Raw genomic sequence first — 14,104 nt, 5'->3', positions numbered from 1 at the left:
TTGGCATTTAAACTTTTTAGACACTGGGTATTTCTTACCCTCTCATCAGCTCATTTAAAATATCTTTTTTTTTGGGGGGGGGGTCCAACATTTTGCACCGTTTCTAGCTGGATGGTACATCTTGCACTGTAAGACAGAGCAGTTATAAAACCAACAGTTCTCTCTCAAGGGACATGAAATAAAACATACAGAAATGTGACTGGGTAAAATTCAGGTTTTATTGCTTATTACATCATTCCATACAACTTTACGTAAACAGACTTTGAGAAAATATACTGGGAGTATTAACCAGATGATGGCAACCTTGATGAGAATGTTCAAGTGTTTTACATAAGGTAGTAAGAGGCACCACTGCCACCATCACCCCCCGGAATTTGTACATTTCATATAAAAAGAGTAAAAATAGTTCATTGGCATTTAACTAGCATCATTCTTTGAAATCTATGAGCCATGACACACCTGAATAATTTCAGAATCTTCTGCATAAAACAAAGCATTTTTTCCTACTAGCAGATGTAGCAGTTTCAGTTTCTTCAAAAAACCAGCAAATTGGCACAACAAAAACTACGCACACAACATGAACACAAACGTTAGCGTATTCCAGTGGTCCTGCATTTTGATGTCTCTATCGGACTAACCCAAGCAATAAAAATGTGATTCAGCATTTAAGAATGAGACTGAGCTTCTTCACTGTAGTTATGCTTATGTTAGAATTCAAGCGGTTTAACTGACGCCTGTGTGAACCTAGCAAAAACCATGGCTACAACAATCTGCTCTTTTGCTAAGGAAACGTCTTTAAAAGTTTACTATTTGTTAGAAACTCAAGACCCAGGCTGCACAGGTATAACTTGAGGGACCAACAGCCAACCTTTCCAGAAACCACGGCAGCAGTCTAAGTATTTGTGAAGCTGGGGAGCATATGCTATCTCACATACATGTCAGTAACTTCCTGCTAAAACTGCACTAATAGTTTCCTCTGTTAATGACTTAAAAAAAAAAAAAAATCCAGCAAGCACTACAGTTTAGCATTTGAAAGATTTCCAAGTCTATTTGTACATGGATGCCTGGGCTAAGACACACATTTGGGTACTAGAAAATCAACAAGGCTTAAAATGTGGTTTTATGTGAAACCACTTTGAAGAACTCAGTTACCAAACAACTAAAAATACACGATGGATAAATAGGAATTTTTTAAAACCGCTGTCTTTAACAATATAAAAATTAAATATTAAGGCATCTTTTGCTCCCATCTAGGTATATGCAGCAAAGAGAAATGGTTTAAATAGGAAATAGCACTTCTATTCACATATTTTCTAATGTATTTGGCAGGTCTTTTATTTTTTTTCCTTTCTCTGATTCCATGTATCATTGAAAAGCTCTCAGGATCAAACATCGTTACCCAAATCAAAAATATTAACAGATATACATTTCTTAAAAACCAGTTCACCCTTGAAAAATGAAAAGGACCTAGAAAGAATATTACATATAAAGTTCGTCTAAGTTATGTATTACTTATAAATTTAAAGTATTTAAATTTCTCTGAGGCAATTTACGCTTCAGTAATTAAGAGAAAGAAGGAAAAAAGACTTAAAGATGAGAAGCCTGTTAATAGGGATCATACTGTGAACATACTGTTCACTCACTATTCTCCATTGGGATAAGAATTTGAAAAGGCTTGAAACTCCTTTAAAAAATATCACATCCACTGGAATAAGATCACATAAATTGACATCAATTATTTGTATTTCCTCATATTTGTCCATTTATAATTGGTTCCATAAAGTATACTAAACAGTAACATTTTCACCTTTTATTAAGGCAAGTTTGTGAAAATAATTTAATACAACCAGATACCCTTCATGAACTTTCAGCTTGAAACATTTTTTTTTTACATAAGAAACATACAAAACAATTGTTTTATAAAAAGCCACCTCAATACCAGAAAAGAGTAATGAAAGATTTGGAACCCCATTTACTTATTAAAGGATGCGCTTCCCTCGTCTCAGATTCCAAGGGCTATTCATCGTCTTTAGAGCCAGTTTTGCTCAACTACAAAAAAAGATGAAAACAAATATTCAACAAGTTTAAGCTATCGTCTTATCTGAGTTCACTTTTTCCACTTAAAAACAAAAGTCAACATTTATAGTTAACAGAACAGGCAACAGGGTTCAGGTAACTTGTACCACCTAAAGATTTTACCATGTGGAAATACTAATACTTTTTAACTTCAGGCTCAGCTACTTTAAACAGGATTGTTTGATAACATAACCTCAACAGAAAAAGGAAAAAAAATTCCTTAAAGCTTTCCAAGAAATAAATTGAACCAAGAGTATACAAAAGGTGCCATTTATAAAATGAATGATATATATATTTTTTAAAAAAACAATAAATTCTAAAATTTTTAAATTGTGGTAAAAAAAATATTAAGATTTATCATCTTAACCAGGCAATTCTTAAAATTTTGAAAATGGTACAACTCTTAAATTGCAGGGTCAGCCTCTTGCCCAAGAAGACGATAAGAAATAAAGATCAACCTCAAATCTTGTGGGTTGGGTTTTAGACCATTGTGGTAAAGCAAACATCACAATAAATCAAGTCACACAAATTTTCTGGATTCCCAGTGAATATAAGTTATATTTACACTATACTGCTGCATTATGTGTAAAAGAACAATGCACATACCTTTATAAAAAAATACTTCATTGCTGAAAAATACAAACCCTCATCTGACAATGCAAGATTGTCACAAACCTTCAATTTGTACAAAACGGTGTCTATTGAAGCAGAATAAAGCGAACTGCAGGAATATGAGGTCTGTCCATACTGAGTTTCTTTATTCCAAGTGCAATTCATGGCTCCTCACTCTCAGATGACTGTGTACTAGGTTCTAGAACCACATAAATTGCTTCAAATAGTTTCTATAGAAAAGGTCCAAACAGCTGGCTTCAAAATAAACTTTACGAAAACACTGCTTTTAAATTACCCGTGTTTGTGGGTCCTCAATGATCCTAATTTTGGATCACAGGAATTACTTCACACAGCACAGTGACAATAATTGGTGTGAAAATGCATTTCACAAAGTTCCAGATAGGGCATTAACTTGCTGTGTTAAGGATCTGTTGACGAGGAATGCAAGATAAGCACTGAGAGAAGTGGGCCGAAAATCCCAAGTGGAAAGTAAACAGCTCTGCACAACAGAAACAAAAAGCCTTTCCTGAGGACGGCGGGCAGCCACATTTAGGGGTCTGTCCTGAAAAAAAGTACCTCACCTCCACTGAGAAATCAAAGCACTCCTTTTCATGACTTGTTCCTTCAAATTGCATATTATCTATAACTTAGAGTCATTTTACATAAACAGTCACACTTTATTGTAGTTAAAACTCACTTCTACAGATTTTCCACTATTTTAAAAAACAAAACCTAAAACTGAGGGGCTAGGGAAGAGAAAAATGTAAAGGATATTTCAAAAATACTTACATGCTGAATGTCAGAAAGGAAACACAGACATCCCCAGTCCAATGCAAAGATTGATGGGGGAGAAAATGGAAGAAGTAAATTTCATTACTTGACAGCAGTAACTGTAACAATCTTTTGAAGAGGAGAGCAAAATGTTACAAACCTTCACCACATCAACCCAGTTCCATCCCCGAGGAAGCTCTCCTTTGTGATCTAGAGGAGAAAAACAGTAACTTTATTGATAAGACCAATCAGTAATACTTAAATTTAAATAAGATTTTTCTATACTATTCTATACCACAAATGGATTGAAAATTTAAATCATTTATTACTAAGGTGGAAAAACAGCTTATCATCATTGTGCACTGAAAGCACTGTTCCCCTGGGAGTACTTGCAAGCCATTTTAGAGGTACTGCCTTTCTTAATTTATCCTCTTCCCATTCAAGACAAAACCTAACACCACGGAAAAAAGATGGAGGTGAGCTGGTAATGCCAGGAAGAGAAGCTAACTAATTTATTAGTTTGATGCCCTTGCACAACTTCCCTGCTTTATACAAGGTCCCTGCTTAATGAAATAAGTTATGTCACTGTGCTATTCTGTGAGTTATATAAATAGATCAATTATAGAAAAAACCCGTTATTTATTGTGTTATAATCTGATGGTAGACCAGACTTCATTTCAAATGAAAGCTGTAGTTCAAAAAAAATTTCAATATACTTATCTGTCATAAAGGTAAACAAACAGGAAAATCCCAAACATGTCAGAGAGGGTACCAGCAGGACACATATTTGTTCACTATTCTAATATTCAACAGTATTCAGACTCATGTATACTTTGCCACTTCACCTTCTTAAATACTTCTCTCTTGTGGTAGTTCAGTTCAGTCGCTCAGTAAAGTAGTAGTAAATATTTTCAATACATATTTGTGACCTAAAACTGTCTCTGATCCAAATGGTTTAAGAATAAAGAGTGCAGAGAACCGATATTCTAAATCTAAATACTTACTAGGCACCCATATCACATCAAAGAGCAGTCAAGTGTATCATAAAAGAAAAAAAAATAACACAAACCTGTTTTATCTGCCAGCTTACGTTTCTGGGCTTTTGAAAGTTGTTCCTTTTTATCTTTCTTCTTACTTGATGGAGCTGTGTTAGGAGTTTCAACTGAGATGATATTGCTTATGGATGTCTAGAAAAAAAGAAATAATTCTTAGACTCTTGCCTTAAAACTTACTGAATTAAACTAAATATGCCTACATCCTGAAATGAGCTGACAATTTTTAGATTTATGAAGTAAAAGAATCCTTCATTATTATATTCATTAATCAGGTCAGGAAGCTCAGCACATGACTGGTTTTACTCTCCTAAAAGTTCATACTGAAGGACATAATATTGTTACACTGTTATCACCAGTTTCTTGAGAAAGAAGATCTGATACCAGGATTATCCTAAAGCTCTGAAGTGCCGAAGTAATTTTACAACTCAGTTCATTTGCTATTATTTGAAAGCTTAAATATGTCTTTAGAAAAATCACGTGTGCCTACTTGGAGCCTTCTGGTTCCCAGAGGAAATGAAGGAAAATTTTTAAATTATATGAGTTCATGGAGTCAGAAAGACAAAACTGAAAATGCTTACCAGGTGCCAAGAACTGCTGTAAGTGTTGTACATATATCACTCATTTGATTCTGAGTACAATCTTATGAAGTAACTACTATTATAACTTCCATTTTACAGATGACAAAACTGAGCACAGCAAGATTAAGAAAGCTGCCTAAAGTCACACAGCAAAGAGGACATTCGCAGGGCCACATGGTCTCGCTCCCAGTGCAGGAGTCTCCGGCCTTCTCTGCTTCTCTAGCTGCCTCTCAGGGTCCAGCTGTAACTATCATTTTGCACGTAATACAAAGTCTCCTTCTAGGCTCTGGTGGTGGCTCAGTGGTAAATAATCCACCTGCCAATGCAGGAGACACCGGTTTGATCCCTGATCCGGGAAGATCCCACAAGTTGAGCAGCAGCTAAGCCCGTGTACAACTAGTGAGCCTTGCTCTAGAGTCCAGGAGCTGCAACTACTGACGTGCAAACGCTGAGGAGCCCCTGCTCCACAAGAATAGAAGCTGCCCCAATGAGAATCCCACGCACCGCAACGAGGGAAAAGCCTATGCAGCAAGGAAGACCCAGCATGGCCAAATAAATAAATAAAACTAAAAAACCACCAGAAACAAAGTCTCCTTCCAATTAAAAAAATAAGTAAATGAGTAGTAAAAATGAATCACTAGTAGCATAAAACCAAAACAAACAAAACGTGGCAAAGCCGAATCCCCTGCTCACAGCAGAATGAACGGGATGGTGGTTCTCCATGAACTGCTCCTTATTGTCCTTGGCGTATTCAAACAACGTGTAGGTCATGGCCGTCCCGAGGTGGACTTCCACTGCTTCCTGTAACTTGGCTAATATGCTCTGTTTTACATCTGACGATCTGCAATGCACAAGAAATACACGGCTAAGAGAAAAGTAAAAAAGGGAGTTACCATGACTGAAATGACAAAGTAACAGTACTCACATGGTGTTGTTAAAAAAGGCATTCATGGATATGATGGGAGGTGTCTGCGGATAGGTTTCTGTCCAGGAAATCTCTATGAGGAAGGCTTTGGGATCCCCGTTTTCACCTATCTGAAGAAAAGGGGAATCTTAGGCTTGTAAAAAGTTCTACAAAGACAGAATATTAAATGATGATTGTTAAAATGATGACCTCAAAAGCTTGTGATCAGATCGGAAATGTCGTTATTTTGAAAAGTTCAAGGGGACGAGCTAAGACCTGCTGAGGGTGAGGGCAGTGTAAACGTGTTTGACTTTTAACCCGCTCTGAGCCTGTTTTAACAGCTTTGGTTGATGTCCACAGCCTGCCTCCAGTCTTTCCCAGCAGCAACTATATGTCTTATACATAGTTTTTATACCATCAAAGATTGCTGAGGACAAAGGTAAGACAACAACCGTGGAGAAAAGGAAGAGAAGAGATAAAATCCACACACTTGAAATACCTCATCTTTCCCTTCAGTTTTCCAGCTGCTAAATCATAACAGACATTAAGAACATGTAAATGGATAGGCATTAATCAGCACAATCCCAAGAAACTAGAAAATGAAATGTAAAATTCAGAGAAATAAAGGGCAGAGAGATAAGGAAGGCGTGCCTTAGCCTGGATGACAACTCCTAAATTTTTCTCTTTTTATTTATTCTATTTTTGAGGTATAATTGACATAGATTATGTTATTTTCAGGTGCATGACATAATGGTTTGACATTTGTATACACTGCAAAATGATCACCACAATGAATTTAGTTAACATCCATCAGCACACACAGTTGTAGTTTTTTTTTGTTATGATGAGAACTTTTATGATCTATTCTCTTAGCAACTTTCGAATACACAATAGGGTATTATCAACTGCAGTCGCCATGCTGTACACAATATCCCCAGGACTTATAATTGGAAGTTTATATCTTTCAACAGCCTGTTTGACCTGAGCTGCTTAAAGATCTCTTTTTTTTCTTTTGCTTTCCCCAGCTTTTTATTTTGAAAACTTTTACAGAAAAGCTGGAATACAACAATGAACACTACGCACACTTCACTGCGTACAAATCCATCAGTGTCTACACGACAGGACACCCACATGTCCTGCAACATCACTAGTGAGTAACTGCTGGTTTAGCGCAGACACTGGGGGAGGATAGGGGGCTCTCCCATTCGCTAGGGTAGGGGGGCCACGGATGGGGAAGTCTGGGCAGGTGACTGGAGGCAAAGAGAAGGGCCTAGTGCCCACTAAGTCTCCATTGTTCTATATGTGGGGTGGTGTGAGGACTGTGGAGCTTGAAAGAGAATTGAGAAGCAGTGAGCAGAGAGGGGAGTTTCTGAAGGAAATAACTATAAAGGATTTATTTCCTGTGAGGTCAGTAACAATCATGCATGAGGATCAATTTATTGTAAATGGTGACAATGTGAACAACCATAAACCTTTCCTAAGTCTTTTACAAAAAAAATACTTCCTCTACCACCCGCCACTACTTAACAGTTTGGATAAATGGTCTATATTATTTGTTTATGAAATCAAATACTGGTGCTGTTCCATGCTGAAAAAGAATTATAAGCAACCTGTATTTTAAAGAAAAACTGACATTTCATATATGTGAAAATTTTTACACATGTTGATAACATAGAACTACAAAAACATCAGCTTTTGTTTACTAAGCTGTAAAGCAGTAAGAAGAAAACTAGGCTTGGCCTAGAGACCTGGATTTTAACCCTAACATTTGTCAATATCGCTGTGGAAACTTGGGAAGTCAGGGCTGAGATGCTACCTTTAAGATAAGAAGGTAAAAACCACAATTTCTAACGTGTCTTCCATTTCTAATATTTTATATTTCTCTTATAATAAACACACATTTATCTTACTTTGAAAAAGCTTCTGAGTCAAGTTTTCAAAGTTTGAAAATAACTGATGTCATGGTGATGAGTTTTCATTTTCATTTAAATGTGTCAGCAAATCCAAAGACACAGTAAATGTAAGCCACTAAATTAAAAAAAAACAAACAACAGCATTTAAAAAAACAACTTCCCAACAAAGTAGTAAGTGCTCCTATTCATGTCAGGTCTTACCCTGTATTGAAATGAAACTGGACTTAATTCCCGGAAACTTTCATCTCCTTCATAAATAGAGCGTAATGCCTCCAGTTCCATCTGAAAGAAATGAATTAAAAGGGTTTTGTTTAATCGTACAAATGGATTAGAAATAGAACATAAACTTATGTCCATGGTCACACAATTCTTGAAGCCTGAAGGAACTAATAAGAATGAACAAATGGAGAAAAGCTGAAAGGAACCAGTCAGTGTGAGAAGAGGAGGTCTGAAAAACTGGGCAAGAAAATGATCTTCAAACATCTGAAAATCAGTCCTATGAAAGAAGAATCGAATTTTATTGTTAAATGGAGATCTGGTTCTCAATGCAGGAATTTTGCTTCAGTATATCTGAGTCAGAGAGCAGGCATCTGTTTTACTAACAATTGCCCAAATGGTTCTAGGTGGTGGTCCCTGGGCCAAACTGGAAGGAACATTACACTGTACACTGCATGCTTCACAGTAAGAACTGTTCAAGCCTTAGCTTAGAAACTAACCTGGCAAGAGTATTTTAGAAGCATTTGGACATCATGGCTTGTGGGTCTTCTTTAAAGGTAACTTCCAACCCTGAGATACCATTACTTCTATCATGTACTGATAAAAGTGCTAACTTTCAAGCAGTATATTCTAAATGAAGAGTGAGACTGGGATTATTTATCTAGGAGACTGGGATTCTAGACCTGATTTTACCACAAACTCACTGTGCAGCCCTGGGACTGTCACTTTATGTTTGTAGACCCCTCTTCTCATCTGTACACATTACACATTTAGAAGCTCCCTCTAGAGATGACCTGGAGCATCCCTTCCAACTCCCACGTCATATGATTCAATGTCAAAGTGGCATTTCATGAGAAAATACCTGAGTGTAAACCATACAACTACCCTAGTACATGGATGCTCAAAACAGACTTCGTATCTGCTGGAAAACCATCAGGTGGATAAATGATTCCTTCCACCAAGCTATATGGCCAGAAGACACTAGGATGATTACTTCCCTGCACCAGAAATTTAACTAACTCAATTAACTTTCTCTGCCGGCCAACAACAGATTCTAAGATGTAAAGGAAATGGGATTCCAAGAAGCCTAACTCGGAACACGGGCGCTAAACAGCTGCGGGGTTTAAGGCAAACCAAGTGCACCGGCTTGCGGGCCAAGGACACTCGCCCTTATTATCAAGAGACCCGGAGGTGGGGGGCGGATCCCCGGCTTTGCAAAAATCCAAAACTGCGGGGGGGGGGTGGGGGTGGGGGTGGAGAAAAAGCAGAGGTGGGCCCCCACCCCGGTACGCGTGCCGGGGCCTCTCCCCACAGGACGCTGGCAAACTTGAGGCTGCTCCAACCAGACTGCCGCCTTGGGGGCGAGGGGCACCCGCGGGCGGAGAGGGGCACCGCGCCTGCGCGGGGAAGGGGCGTCCTGCCCCGACTCACCTCCTGGTCCTCGTTGGCACCCATCGCCCCGGTCAGGGGGTGCACGGCGTTTCGTGACAACGAAAAGGAAGCAAGGGCCGTGGCCCCGAGGCCGGGCCGCTCCCTCTCCGGCGCCCTGGGCTGCTGAGACACACACTTTGCGCTGCAGAAGAGTCGCGCGTCCCCGATGCCCGGGCTGAGCGAAGGAGTCGGGCCGCTGACTGGGGACGAGAGGCCGCGGCAGCTGGGGCGCCGGGAGGCTTGGAGGAGCGGCGGAGGGACAGTGACCGCAAAAGCCCCGCCCTCTCCTCTTTCTCGCTGCTCCTATTGGCTCCTCCCCTCCCCGCCCCCCCAGCTCCTTCTCCTCTAGGACACGGAGCCCCTTCCTTACGTTTCCGGGAGCGGCGTCCAGTTCGGGGGCTGCGATTGGCGCAGAGCGCTGTCAGTCAGGTCCGGAAAGTGCTTCCTGTGCCTGCGGAGGTGGGCCCTGGGAAGTTTTGCTTGCTGGCCCCGGCGCAGGGGCGGCGGCGGAAGGGACGACCGACCCAGCCTCCCCGGCGGCGTTCTGTGACATCTCTGCCTGCTTCCTCTCGTCCTCTGCCGGCTGGTGGTGAGCGGCCAAAGCCGCAGCGGGCCCGGGACGTGCGACCCAAGTGAGTCTGAGTCGGAAGACCTCCGGGGCCGGGAGAAATCGCCGAGGGAGATTGCTAGCGCCTAAAGATGCTGGGGTTTTTTTTTGGGGGGGGGTGGGTTGCGGGGGGAGCCTGTGATATCCTACAGCATCAGCGAGTACATTCCTCTTTTAGCTGCTAAAGAAAAGACGCCCCAACTTTAAAGGGGGTGGGGCGGGGAGGAGAGGAGGAAGGTAAGCGTCTGCCTTTAGGGCTGCAGCGTTTCTTCATTTGAGCTCCGGGGAGCAAGATTCTGGACCGCGGGGCGGCGGGGGCGGCGCATGTCTTTCCTAAGTCGGGCTATTGCTTCACACCCTCAACATCAGCTTTTGTTTCACCGTCCTGGCTCCAAGCTGTCGTTCCTCTTTTGATCGTTTTTGTAGCTGGACATCGTTGAGTCCCATCCTTACCGGCCTTGTGTTCTGCGCATCCTGAACCTCCGTTAACTAAAAAAATAGGGACTGCGTTATTATTGTTCTTATTACCTGGCAGTTTGATTAGATCACCTTTCTTTGCAGTCTGGTCATTCTTTCTAAGGGGGCTCCCCTGGTGGCGTTACTGGTAAAGAACCCACCCGCCAATGCAGGAGACATAAGGGTGGTGGGTTTGGTCTCTGGGTTGGGAAGATCCCCTCTAGGAGGAAATGGCAACCCACTCCAGTATTCTTGCCTGGAGAATCCCATGGACAGAGGAACCTGGTGGGCTACAGTCCATGGGGTCGCAAAGAGTCTGTCACGACTTAAGCGACTTAGCACTCATGCATTCTTTCTGAGCGTCTTCCTTGTAATTGTATGATCACGCCAGCTTCCAGACTACTTCCTTGCACTACTTGCTCTCCCATCCAGAGTGTTTACTTCCTACTTCTACATCTCCATCCAGGTCATAGTTTGGTTAGTTGCCTCATTGGTTTCTTCCAGGAGATCTGGGAATTCCTCCTATAGGCTGTCATCGAGATCCATAGAACCTCTGCGGTTGGCCTTTGCTGATATTCTTCCCATTTTTGGGGTCCACTGATTAGGCATAGCCATTTCAAATGCACAAACTTCCTAAGGTAGTATGCGGCAAGACTTTCTGATATATTTTCACATGGTAATTTTTGGTACAGAGTCACCATCATTTAGAGCTGCATGGTGCTGCTGCTGCTGCTAAGTCGCTTTAGTCGTATCCGATTCTGTGCGACCCCATAGATGGCAGCCCACCAGGCTCCCCTGTCCCTGGGATTCGCATAGTTTAGTATAATAGCCAGTCATCATAAATGGCATATGAAATAGACTAGCCTGATTGAGACGTGCTCTGAGTGTACAATACACACCAGACTTTGAAAGACTTAGTATTAAAAAAGGTAAAAGGTTTTACTAGTAACTTTATAGTTACGTTGAATTGATAATATTTTGGACATTGGTTAAATAGCATATTAATAAAATTAATTTCATCCTTTTTAAATGTGACTACTACAAAAGATGAAATGATATATGTATTAGTAGTTTATGTTATAGTTCTCTTGGACAGAATTTTGATTTTAAGTGATTAATAGTCATTTCTGTTTCTCCTTATTTCCACCCCATATGCAAGGACCACAGCTAATTCCTTTGAGTCTTTGGGGTTGTTAAAGGAAGTGGGCCTTTAGGGCTCTAATCTAGACTTCTGGGATCAAGCGGTGGCACTCAGATTGTGCTTTGACCATCTCTTTTATTTTCACCCCAAATTCACTGAAACTAGAATAGCTATTTTTCTGAACATGCCGTCCTTTGCCCTCATAGCTTACTCCTGTCCTCAGAGTATCTGTTGAAGCAGTTCTGAAACATCTGTCTATTGTAGACATCTGTTGTTTCTGGTAGGCTTTCCAAACCGTTTATCTAATACCCAGTGTTCCTTTAGGACCTAAGGTGGGAAGCCTAATAGCCTTTCCTAAATCAACTTTTCAGGTAAAAATACTGTTTCAGTGGCCTAAGTGCTTCTCACAGAAATTGTGTGTGAGTCCTGTATGACATGCTGGTGAAGATAACCTCTGAAACAAGTCTTATGGTACATGTGTATGGAATCAAGAAATTATTCTTGTAATATAGTGATAATTTTGTTCACAATAAACACATCTTTATATGATTGCTTTTGTAAATTTAGTGCATCTTGGATTGATACAGACTGCTTCTCAGCTAAAGGACACAATAGAAATATGTTCTCCTAGAGGGTTCCATTCGTTATTAATTTTTCCCATGTAGATTTTCCTTTAAGTGATGTATTTGCATTAATTGTGGAGAAATGAGAAAACATAGCTATTTTAGATAATTAGCATACAATTTTAATGATAGCTCAGAAAATCAGAAATTAGACATTAGCAGTTACAGAGAAGTTAGAGATAATTGTACTTTATTGTATAAGTCAGTCAATCATTACTATTATTTTAATAACTGAAGTAGGTAGTTTGATCACCCTCCTGTGATTTTGGTCTGTTCATCCTGAAGTTCTGTGTGGTTTTGAGATGTTACAAGAAATAGTGATTTGCTTAAAGTTGACTACAGTCGTTGTACATGTTGTTGTTCAGTCACTCACTAGTGTCCCACTCTTTGCAGCCCCATGGACTGTAGAACGCCAGGATTCCCTGTCCTTTTCCATCTCTCGGAGCTTGCTCAAACTCATGTCCATCCATTCAGTGATGCCATCCAGTCTCATCCTCTGTCATCCTCTTCTCCTCCCACCTTCAATCTTTTCCAGTGAGTCAGTTCTTTGCATCAGGTGGCCAGAGTATTGGAGTTCTAGCTTCAGCATCAATCCTTCCAATGAGTATTGAGGACTGATTTCCTTTATAATAGACTGGTTGGATCTCCTTGCAGTCCAAGGGACTCTCAAGAGTCTTCTCCAATACCACAGTTCAAAAGCATCAATTCTTCAGCACTCAGCTTTCTTTATAGTCCAACTTTCTCAGTCCATACATGACTACTGGAAAAATCCTAGCTTTGACTAGATGGATCTTTGTTGGCAAAGTAATGTCTCTGCATTTTAATATGCTGCCTAGGTTTTCATAGCTTTTTTTTAAGGAGCAAGCATCTTTTAATTTCATGGCTGTAGTCACCATCTTCAGTGATTTTGGAGCCCAAGAAAATAAAGTGTCATTGTTTCCCCGTCTGTTTGCCTTGAAGTGATGGGACCGGATGCCATGATCTTCATTTTCTGAATGTTGAGTTTTAAGCCAACTTTTTCACTCTCCTCTTTCACTTTCATCAAGAGGCTGTTTAGTTCCTCTTCACTTTCTGCCATAAAGGTGGTATCATCTGTGTATCTGAGGTTATTTACATTTCTCCCAGCAATCTTGATTCCAGCTTGTGCTTTCTCCAGGCTAGTGTTTCTCATGATGTACTCTGCATATAAGTTAAATAAGCAGGGTGACAGTATACAGCCTTGATGTACTCCTTTTCCTATTTGGAACCAGTCTATTGTTCCATGTGCGATTCTAACTGTTGCTCCTTGACCTGCATACCGATTTCTCAAGAGGCAGGTCAGGTGGTCTGGTAATCCCATCTCTTTCAGAATTTTCCACAGCTTGTTGTGATCTACACAGTCAAGGCTTTGGCATAATTAATAAAGCAGAAGTAGATGTTTTTCTGGAATTCTCTTTTTTTTTTGATGATCCAACGAATGTAGGCAATTTGATCTCTGGTTCCTCTGCCTTTTCTAAATCCAGCTTGAACATCTGGAAGCTCACAGTTCACATACTGTTGAATCCTGGCTTGGAGAATTTTGAGCATTACTTTGCTAGCATGTGTGATGAGTGCAATTGTGTGGTAGTTTGAGCTTTCTTTGGCATTGCCTTTCTTAGTGATTGGAATGAAAATGGACCTTTACAGTCCTGTGGCCACTGCTGAGTTTTCCAGATTTGCTGGCATATTGAGTGCAGCACTTT

General features: G+C 40.4%; 1 protein-coding gene across 4 annotated transcripts; it reads right to left on the bottom strand.

The window, feature by feature from the left end:
• Positions 1 to 229: 229 nt before the first annotated feature.
• On the bottom strand, positions 230 to 9,787 carry RWDD4 (RWD domain containing 4). Of its 4 annotated transcripts, XM_068970672.1 has the most exons (8): positions 9,557 to 9,787; positions 8,111 to 8,191; positions 6,018 to 6,127; positions 5,786 to 5,933; positions 4,529 to 4,646; positions 3,620 to 3,669; positions 3,478 to 3,480; positions 230 to 2,049 (listed from the first exon to the last, which is right to left on the bottom strand). In XM_068970672.1, exons 1-8 carry the CDS (start codon positions 9,578 to 9,580, stop codon positions 2,017 to 2,019), a joined length of 567 nt encoding a protein of 188 aa, XP_068826773.1. In that variant the 5' UTR covers positions 9,581 to 9,787; the 3' UTR covers positions 230 to 2,016. The 4 variants fall into 4 exon arrangements, with proteins under 4 accessions (XP_068826773.1, XP_068826772.1, XP_068826774.1 ...); XM_068970671.1 differs by having other exon boundaries at positions 3,478 to 3,669; XM_068970673.1 differs by lacking the exon at positions 9,557 to 9,787 and having other exon boundaries at positions 3,478 to 3,669; positions 6,018 to 6,123; positions 8,111 to 8,189.
• Between the last annotated feature and the right edge of the window lie 4,317 nt (positions 9,788 to 14,104).

The sequence above is a fragment of the Capricornis sumatraensis genome, chromosome 4 (assembly GCF_032405125.1).
Source record: "Capricornis sumatraensis isolate serow.1 chromosome 4, serow.2, whole genome shotgun sequence".
Taxonomy (NCBI): domain Eukaryota; kingdom Metazoa; phylum Chordata; class Mammalia; order Artiodactyla; family Bovidae; genus Capricornis; species Capricornis sumatraensis.
This window is presented reverse-complemented; position numbering and strand designations above follow the sequence as displayed.

What these genes read in the sequence shown, in the direction of transcription:
- RWDD4 (XM_068970671.1), bottom strand. Translation starts at nt 9,580, where the DNA reads ATGGGTGCCAACGAGGACCAGGAG. An exon ending in GCCTTTTTTAACAACACCAT is followed by an intron (nt 5,934 to 6,017) that starts GTGAGTACTGTT and finishes TGTGCATTGCAG; the next exon opens with ATCGTCAGATGTAAAACAGA. An exon ending in ACCATCCCGTTCATTCTGCT is followed by an intron (nt 4,647 to 5,785) that starts GTGAGCAGGGGA and finishes CTTTTTTTCTAG; the next exon opens with ACATCCATAAGCAATATCAT.